The sequence below is a fragment of the Pseudophryne corroboree genome, chromosome 8 (assembly GCF_028390025.1).
Source record: "Pseudophryne corroboree isolate aPseCor3 chromosome 8, aPseCor3.hap2, whole genome shotgun sequence".
Lineage (NCBI taxonomy): Eukaryota > Metazoa > Chordata > Amphibia > Anura > Myobatrachidae > Pseudophryne > Pseudophryne corroboree.
The window spans coordinates 71793375-71803691 of record NC_086451.1 but is presented as its reverse complement, the minus strand read 5'-3'; the positions used below and the strand labels follow the sequence as shown (position 1 = coordinate 71803691).

General features: G+C 46.8%; 1 protein-coding gene across 1 annotated transcript; it reads right to left on the bottom strand.

Moving 5' to 3' along the window:
• Positions 1 to 2538: 2538 nt before the first annotated feature.
• Positions 2539 to 8480, bottom strand: LOC134947498 (alpha/beta hydrolase domain-containing protein 17C-like). The gene is made up of 3 exons (XM_063935565.1): positions 7850 to 8480; positions 6165 to 6344; positions 2539 to 3028 (listed from the first exon to the last, which is right to left on the bottom strand). The coding sequence occupies exons 1-3, from the start codon at positions 8332 to 8334 to the stop codon at positions 2809 to 2811; spliced, it is 885 nt and encodes a 294-aa protein (XP_063791635.1). The 5' UTR covers positions 8335 to 8480; the 3' UTR covers positions 2539 to 2808.
• Between the last annotated feature and the right edge of the window lie 1837 nt (positions 8481 to 10317).

The following is a 10317-nucleotide window of genomic DNA, read 5'->3' as shown; positions in this document are numbered from 1 at the left end:
CCTTTGTTTTCTGATGGCTCAATGTACACAAACTTTGTTTAATACACAAAGTTATTAAAAATATTGTATTAAATGACCTTCAGGCTGTGTGTATAAGGGCCCTCATTCCGAGTTGTTCGCTCGCAAGCTGCTTTTAGCAGCTTTGCACACGCTAAGCCGCCACCTACAGGGAGTGAATCTTAGCATAGTAGATTTGCGAACGAAAGATTAGCAGATTTGCGAATAGACACTTCTTAGCAGTTTCTGAGTAGCTCCAGACTTACTCGGCATCTGCGATCAGTTCAGTCAGTTTCGTTCCTGGTTTGATGTCACAAACACACCCAGCGTTCGCCCAGACACTCCCCCGTTTCTCCAGCCACTCCCGCGTTTTTCCCAGAAACGGCAGCGTTTTTTCGCACACACCCATAAAACGGACAGTTTCCGCCCAGAAACACTCACTTCCTGTCAATCACACTACGATCACCAGAACGAAGAAAAAACCTTGTGATGCCATGAGTAAAATACCTAACTTAATAGCAAATTTACTTGGCGCAGTCGCACTGCGGACATTGCGCATGCGCATTAGCGACTAATCGCTCCATTGCGAAAAAAAAATAACGAGCGATCAACTCGGAATGACCACCAAGGTGTATATGAAACATAAATGAATTGTGTGAATGTACACACATTTTGTTTAATGCACAAAGTTATTCAAAATATTGGCTAAAATGACCTTCAGGCTGTGTGTAGAAGGTATATATGAAACATAAATGCATTCTGTGCTTAGACTTGGGTACCATCGCCATGATATCTCATTATGGTATGCAATTATTCCAAAATACAGAAAAATCCGATATCCAAAATACTTCTGGTCCCAAGCATTTTGGATAAGGGATACTCAACCTGTATACCGTATATACTCGAGTATAAGCCGACTTTTTCAGCACTTTTCTTTGTGCTGAAAAAGCCCCTTCGGCTTATACTCGAGTCAGTATTTAGGAGGGACACGGAGGGCACAGCGCGCGGCTCTCCTGTGTCCCTCCTGCGTCTCCGGCGGCAGCGGCGTGTGTGTGTTAAAGGAAGTGCACGAACCGGCACTTCCTTTAACACACACACGCCGCTGCCGCTGGAGACGCAGGAGGGACACAGGAGAGCCGCGCGCTGTGCCCTCCGTGTCCCTCCTTCAGAAGACAGCGCGGGAGTGACGGAGGGTAAGTATCTGGCACTGTGGGGCATATCTGGCAGCATGAGGGCACATCTGGCACTGTGGGGCATATCTGGCAGCATGAGGGCACATCTGGCACTGTGGGGCATATCTGGCAGCATGAGGGCACATCTGGCACTGTGGGGCATATCTGGCAGCATGAGGGCACATCTGGCACTGTGGGGCATATCTGGCAGCATGAGGGCATATCTGGCACATCTGGCACTGTGGGGCATATCTGGCAGCATGAGGGCATATCTGGCACATCTGGCACTGTGGGGCATATCTGGCAGCATGAGGGCATATCTGGCATTGTGGGGCATATCTGGCAGCATGAGGGCATATCTGGTACTGTGGGGCATATCTGGCAGCATGAGGGCATATCTGGCATTGTGGGGCATATCTGGCAGCATGAGGGCATATCTGGTACTGTGGGGCATATCTGGCAGCATGAGGGCATATCTGGTACTGTGGGGCATATCTGGCAGCATGAGGGCATATCTGGCACTGTGGGGGCATATCTGGCAGTGTGATGGCATATCTGGCACTATGAGGGCTGTGTACGGCTAGAGCTGCATTTCCAACCCTAGGCTTATATTCGAGTCAATACGTTTTCCCAGGTTTTTGTGGTACAATTAGGTGCCTCGGCTTATATTCGGGTCGACTTATACTCGAGTATATACGGTATATTTTTTTTAACAAATGGAACTGGGAGCCTATCTAGGGTTTCCAGATTCACTGCACATGTGTCAACCCTTCTAAAGAAGACAAGTGGAGAAGTTGCCAATAGCAACTAATCAGTTTCTAGCTATCACTTATCTAGTACATTCTATAAAATGACAGCTATAATCTGATAGATTGCTATGGGCGACTTCCAGTGGCAGAATTCCCTGATGTTTAGATGTCTAGAATAGGTGCAGCAGAGCATTAGTAACAAATAATATAGGGCCTGATTGTGATTTGTATGCAAACCCAATGGTTTACGTAGAAATCCGATGGTTGGAGGTCTACATGTGCAGTACGGGTTCTGTGAGAACGCTGGCAGTCCCCCCTTATATGCGGAAGCAAGATCTGCATCCATCTCTGAATTACCCCCAATGCTCATTGTTTATAACTTCCACCCATATAAAGAAGACGTGTGACACTGACTGATCCTCGGACCCTAATTGTCTTTGTATTTATGTTTCTGTTGCTTACGAAATGGTGCTAATATTGATAGCAAATACTTGTGGATCTCTTGCTATTTATGTTTTTTCTTGAAAATCCCAATAAATACATAAAAAAAAAAAAAAGAACCACTTGGCCCATCTAGGCTGCCCTAAACAAATGTACATGAACACACACATTAGGGTTAATTGTTGTTTAATTTTTAGTTGGGAACAATAACCCAACGGTATATTTTTGAATTGTGGGAGGAAACCGGAGTACCCGGAGGAAACCCACGCCAGCACGCGGAGAATATAAAAACTCCATGATGACAACTGGAAGCTTGCACTCTGGCACAGGAGTGCTCCCAGGGACGTCCTTTTATAGGTGTTTAACTTATGGTGTCAATGTGACGTCACATTTTTGACGTGCTGGCCCTTTATATCCTGCAGAGAGTGGTGTGCTCGATGGTGGGAGCTTCAGAATGTGGGCAGCTCCTTATAGAAGAAATACTGGAGTCTCTGTATATATTGCTTGAAAGTGTCTAAATCATTGTGCCCACCTCCTTTCACCCAGAGTGGCTTCACTGTGTTTGGGCAACGCTCATACAATCCCAGCCCGTGGCTAAAGTCCACAATCTCATCTTCTGTGCCATGAATGATGAGCACCGGACAGGTCACCTTAGAGATTTTGTTGATGCTGCAAAGGACAAAGTACAATGGAATTATACAACAGAAACAGCATGGAGCAATCACACATGTAAAAGGGGGATGCAGTTAATATACCAGCTGTCAGGAACCTGGCGTTCAGAGGATCCCGACAGCCGCATCCCGCCAGTCAGAATCCCTACCACAGCCTACTATTTCCACTCGGGTCGTGGGTCCACGCCACCACCTGAGTGGGAATAGATCTTGTGGCGAGTGCCAGGTATCCCGTCAGCCGGTATTACATACCGTATATACTCGAGTATAAGCCGACTTTTTCAGCACTTTTTTTTGTGCTGAAAAAGCCACCTCGGCTTATACTCGAGTCAGTGCAGGCAGAGGCAGAGCAGTGTGAAGGAGGGACATGGAGCGCACAGCGCGCGGCGCTCCTGTGTCCCTCCTGCATCTCCGGCGGCAGCAGCGGCGGTTCTATTACAGGAAATACCCGTTCGTGACCTCTGATCACGAACCGGCACTTCCTATAATAGACCCGCCGCGGCCGCCGAAGATGCAGGAGGGACACAGGAGAGCCGCGCACGCTGTGTGCTTCGTGTCCCTCCAGAAGACAGCGCGGGATCGACGGAGGGGTAAGTAACAACACTGTGGGGCATACCTGGCACTTGGGGAGGGAACGTATCTGGCAGCACTGTGGGGGCATATCTGGCAGCACTGTGGGGGCATATCTGGCAGCACTGTGGGGGCATATCTGGCAGCACTGTGGGGGCATATCTGGCAGCACTGTGGGGGCATATCTGGCAGCACTGTGGGGGCATATCTGGCAGCACTGTGGGGGCATATCTGGCAGCACTGTGGGGGCATATCTGGCAGCACTGTGGGGGCATAACTGGCAGCACTGTGGGGGCATATCTGGCAGCACTGTGGGGGCATATCTGGCAGCACTGTGGGGGCATATCTGGCAGCACTGTGGGGGCATATCTGGCAGCACTGTGGGGGCATATCTGGCAGCACTGTGGGGGCATAACTGGCAGCACTGTGGGGGCATATCTGGCAGCACTGTGGGGGCATATCTGGCAGCACTGTGGGGGCATATCTGGCACTATGAGGGCATATCTGGCACTGAGGGCTGTGTACGGCTAGAGCTGCATTTCCCACCCTAGGCTTATACTCGAGTCAATAAGTTTTCCCAGGTTTTTGTGGTAGAATTAGGTGCCTCGGCTTATATTCGGGTCGACTTATACTCGAGTATATACGGTATGTATTCCGTAAAAGGGCCACTAAATATATAGTCTGGAACAATGCAAAACCTGCATCGTGCAACATGAAAGCTGCCCATGTAGAAGAAGGTCACATACTGTGGCAGAACTTATGTTGGACATCTAATCTACTGTTGGTAATGAGCAGAGAGCAATCTGTTGGCCAAAGTCACACACAATACTACTTGTTTCTATTATAGAGTACAGATAGGACAAGAGGAATATTGCAATATTTCCCATTTATAAATGGCCATGCCATATTGGGAATAAAACCCAGTCCCAGAGGTAACTTATCTGGGGTCCAGTGTTTAAGTAGCCCTCATACACACTGCTGCTACTCCGGCTCCTGCGGACCGTCACCTTGCGGAATGTCAGATAATACACTGGGGCAGCAGTAGTGAGTCAAGTGCACAGACACAGGACACTGACAGCTTGTCTCTACTATGCCCAGAAACAGAGATGGGATCAGTATGATATCCCGGTGTTTGAAATACTGGTGCAGGAATTCCGCTGGTTAAAAAGCTGACAGGGGTGAGAAAGGGGTGTTCTCCCCTCTCCCCACCCCCCTAACCCTTCCTATCTACAACCTAACCCTAACGTCCCCCCTTAGTGCCTAATTCTAACCACCCCTGGAGGTGCATAAACCTAAGCGCCCATCCCCGCTGCCTAAACCTAACCCTCCCCCTATAGCCTAACCCTCTGAGGGGGGTGCCTAACCCTAACTTCCTCCCAAGCAGCCTAACCCCTGGGACGCAGCCTAACTCTAAGCCCCTGAAATGCAGCCTAAACCTAACCACTCCCGCAGCTTATCACTCTGGCACCGCAATGTCTGTTCATTCAGCATCCTGGCTGTCGGGATTCCGGCGCTGGGATGGTACACCCATTCTGGATGCAGGTGTCTGCAATCAGAAGAGTGTCGGGATTCCGGTGTCGGGATTCTGACTGCCGGGATCCTGACTGCTTCACCCAGGGATATCAGCCTTCCAGCACTTGCTCCAGTTTCACACGCCTGGTATGCAGTTATATATTTTCGTTGATGGATTGCTATGGCTCCTGAACTCTGACCCCCTAGTTTTTTATCCAATTGAAAGCTAAGAAATCTATTTCCAGGAACTGAAGATATCTGCAGTCAACTAAGCTGGCCCCCCACACCCGAAAATGATGAATATATTAAGCCCACTCCACTATCCACCCATGCCCTGTGTATTAAACACCCCCTACCACCCTGCAAGTAATGTTATGGGCCCCTTCATTCAGCTCAATGCCAATTTCTACAGTTTAGTGTTCTCCCTCCGGCCCCATCACCCACCATCTGAGAAGTAAAGGAGTAATCAGCAGAAATTACTGCTCCAGGTCCTACATACTGAGCGGAAGATAGAACACCCCCTACCACCTGAGGGACATCAAAGCTGCCGCTGATAGCACCCCCCACCCCTACCGATGGGCAGGGGCCCCAGTGCATTGCTTTGCCCAGGGGCCTACACTGCTGTTAAGACGGCCCTGCGCAGATATTGGTGTTTACTTCCTCAGACAGCAGCAGCATTGTGCTCTCAGCCCTCTGACACGGAGTCCTGACAATGTGGCCATAGCTCAGATAAACAGTAATAATTAGTGTAAGCAGAGACCTTCTGTATCTGCAGTCTAGTTGGTGACAAGCGGGAAACACATTATTCCCTGGCCTAGAATGGAAAGCCTGATTTATACTATGTGATGTCACACATGTCCTCAGATAGTGGCCGGAGCCCATTTCAATACATGCAGATTGGACCAATATACTGTAGCTGGTGTTTGCCTGACAAAGTATACTTAGGGGCTGACTGAATTATACATGAGCTGCCCCGGGCCTGCTTACTCCCAGCACATACTAAACTCCACAGGTAACAAACAGCTTAGTATAAAAGCACAGCATTGTCTTACCTGGGAAAGGGGTCACAGCAGCAGGTCCTCCGTATGTTAGGAGAAAAGACCCGTAACCCTGACATGAGTGGTGAGTGCAGGATTACTGCAGCGCATTTGTAGCGGGTGGCAAGGTCCACTGCAGCTGCCGTCCCAATGCTCTGCCCATACAGGATGATCTTCTCAGCCGGTACTCCATATCTGTAGAGATAAAGCAGGAAAATGTAATAAAATCTAATGACATCACTTCTAGTGTAGTTCCTTATGAATGACTTCTATATAAAGGTGTTATACCTGAACTAGATAAACACACTGATTCCTTATATGGGTGATAGACAGTGTACGCGTGGAACAGGACTACATAGGTCATGCACATTTACCTAGTTACAGCCAACTAGGACCACTAAGGTGCTAGGGTAGGGGTGTGTCCAGTCACATCAGGAGGAAACACCCTAAACTTTGGGCGCCAGCAGCACTGTGTTATATACAGGTGGTTTTACCTGGTCCCTGGGATTTGTCCAGCCCAGCTTAGTAACTAACAACATGGAACACAGAAACAAAATGGGGCAGGGTCTATGTGTGATCAGGTGGTAGGAAGCTTTAGTGTTTCCTGTGAGACTGAATGAATAGTAATATAACATGGCAAGTTAGGAGAGGAAAATATGGCAGCAATACAGGTCTCAGCAGAAACAACAACCCACCTACAGCTACTTTTGGACATATTTTTCAGTTATAACCCTTTCAGACCGCCACCTCTGACCACGGGTTATTGGCACATGAACGCACATAACCCGTGTTCTTCATGTGCGGTCTGAAAGGAGCCAGGGTTGAAATACTGGGTCGAGTGATCCGATTTTTCAACCCTGTTCGTGAGAGGGTTGAACACACGTGCAACACAGCTCACTGTGCGGTGTGAACGGGAGCCGGGTCGATGCGACCTGGCACCTGTTCACTGTGAGTGTACAGGCGGTGCTTGGAGATCATGTAATCTCCATGTGCCGCTTCACCCGCCGGGGAGCCTGAGACGGGTCAAATACTGGGAGCTCCCTCGTCAGGCTCCTGGGTACGACACGCCTCAGGCTGTCTGAAAGGGATATTAATGACAAACGTGTGTACACTGAGGAAAACAATATTGTATGTTTGTCTGAGACCCTAAACCGGTGTCAGTTCCTAAGTAACCTACACATCTTATTACAATAGTCTAGCAAAGCACATATTGTGGTATATTTCCAGTGCTTGTACACATTGTCTTACTGCAAATTGTGCTCCTGTTGTGACTGTATTTACCTTATATCAGGGCTGGGCACAACCCACTCACAAACCGGATCCTTGCACCATGGGGATTTCAGCAGTAACCCCTCTATGCTGCTAGATAGAAGCGGGGAGCCCAATGATGCAACAGGATCTTACAGCACAATACACATAGCAGCAATGCATCACATTAGGCAGGAGAGCAGAGGACAATGTCACTCCCTGCTTCTACAGTGGTTACATCCTCTGGCTAATACACTATAGTACCAGCAATAGTATACCCACTGACCTACATAGGCAACCCCCAATACACCAATTACATTTATATACTCAGTACATGTAATGAGTGGAGTATACAGACTATCAGGAGCACAATACACAGCATATACACTTCCCTATGTAGTAAATATACATAAATGTGCCGCAGGACACCCACATACCCCAACCATACATACCGGGTCCTCAGGGCGTGCCAGGCTGCCTCGATGTCAGCGTATAAGTTCTCCTCGCTAGGCTTGCCGCTGCTCGCCCCGTAGCCCGAGTAATCATACGAGAAAATATTGCATCCGATCTTTGAGCCGAGGTCGTAGTAGCTGCTGCACATCTCGCCTAGGTCACAAGCATTGGCATGGGAGTAAAGTATGGTGTACCGGCTCCCAGGGGCGCAGCGGATGTACATGCAGCTCAGTCTGTTGCCATGCTTGGTGGTACAGTAGAAAGTCTCCATCTCATCCAGTATCTGCTGGGAGTATGGCCAGTTAGCACTCTCTGACAGGTGTAGTTTGCATACAGGAGGAAGGTCATGGGCCTGAGAGGCCTCAGTCTCCTGCAGCGTGTACGTTGGCTCTGGAGGGTGAAAGGCCACTTTGGAGGTGATCCAGTTCGCCAACGGTTTGCAGGAAATGGTGGAAAACAGCTTCTTCCATGAAAAACCGGACATCTCCGGTCACAGCACAGGGGCTAGGCCCCTGTCTTAACACTTATATAATACTAATTACTAATATTAAAACTTATTACTAAAATAATGAAAACAACTAAACTATAAACTTTAACAACTAAACGATGAGCTTAACAGCAGTGATGAACCTCCTCCACTGATGTCAGCAAAGCAACTGCTCTGTCTGAGTAACATCCACGTGGATATGAGGTTATGACACAACTGTGACATCATAGACACTAGTCCCTGACCAGGACTGCATTGTGACATCACAGACACTACTTGTCCCTGACCAGGGCTGCATTGTGACATCACAGACACTACTTGTCCCTGACCAGGGCTGCATTGTGACATCACAGACACTACTTGTCCCTGACCAGGGCTGCATTGTGACATCACAGACACTACTTGTCCCTGACCAGGGCTGCAGCCTGCACACAACTATCATTGTCATAGTGGTATTATATTAGATTATATGTGTATTGGGCATCTCTATAACTGTTGTATATAATGTTTATATATAGAATAAATGTAGCATCCATGTAATAAAGGTCGCCCCTGTAATTATGGTCATACATGTAGAGTCTATTGCTCCCTGCGCCTTTCATTTTCCCGGAATAATTATTAAGACTTCGCTTTTTCTTTATTGCTCTATAAAAAATTGTGATTTTTATTTATGTCTTTGTGAAATATTACAGTGCAAAAGACTTAACATACATAAAGTGAAAATGAAAAATAAACATTGTGTAATAAAGTTTAAAAATGGTGTCCTCGTGTTATCATCCAAATGGTGTTTTATTATTCGTTGATTAGTATGCCAATTGAATATGGAATAATTATTAGTCGATCCACTTATGAAATAACTATATGTAGATGTATCATCAGAGCTGGCCCTGACCAATATGATGCCCTAGGCAAGATAACTTATTCACATTATATCATGCAATAGTGTCTTTTATTCACGTTACATCACACAGTAGTACCACGTTATTCCTCACAGTAGTGCCCCTTATTCACATTACACCACACCATATTTCTCTTTATTCACATTAGACCACACAGTAGTGCCCTTTCTATACGTACACCACAAAGCATTACACCTTATACACATAATGCCACACATTAGTAATGCCTTTATACACATAATACACATAATACCACACAGTAATGCCCCTTACACATGACACACATTATTAATGCCCTTCTATGCATAATGTCTCTTACACATATGCCGCACATTAGCAATGCATTTTGTATGCAGATAGAGCCGCAGTCATACACAGAATATAGGCATGCTGCATATCATTTTAATCAGCAGAAGCTGCTTGTGCCCCTATGAATTCCAAATGCCCTAGGCATTTGCCTAGTTTGCCCATGCCTAGGGCTGGCTCTGTGTACCATCAGTAGACTTGTCTTTTAGTTCCTAATTGACATATGTTATAATATATTAGTTGTCTTGTCATGCTCCTATCCAAAAATTGTTGAGATGTACGAAGTCCAAACCCACAATTGCCTCAGGATCCGGTCTGAAGATCGACAGTGCCTTGGTCGACAATGTTTAGGTTGACCACTATAGGTCGACAGGTCAAAAGGTCGACATGAGTTTTTCACTTTTTTTTTCTTTTTTTGAACTTTTTCATACTTAACGATCCACGCTGACTACGATTGGGAATAGTAACCAATTCAAATTATTTATGGTCAATGTAATAGGCAAAACTAGTTCTGGTGGCTGCCAATCATAAACTGTGTGGACAAACAGAAGTGAATCCTGTCCCTCACCACACAATTAAACCTAAGGATGACATATAAGCACAATTAATATTTCTTTCTAAATATCTCAATAAGACACTTTGGCCTAGGGTGGCCGTGATTAAAAATCTGATACTCTAGGGCGCAGTGATTCAAAAAAGTTTGGGAACCAATGGCGTACTCCGACTGGGAATGGCAGATCACAAACATGTATTACTATGAGAGATATTGTTCAGT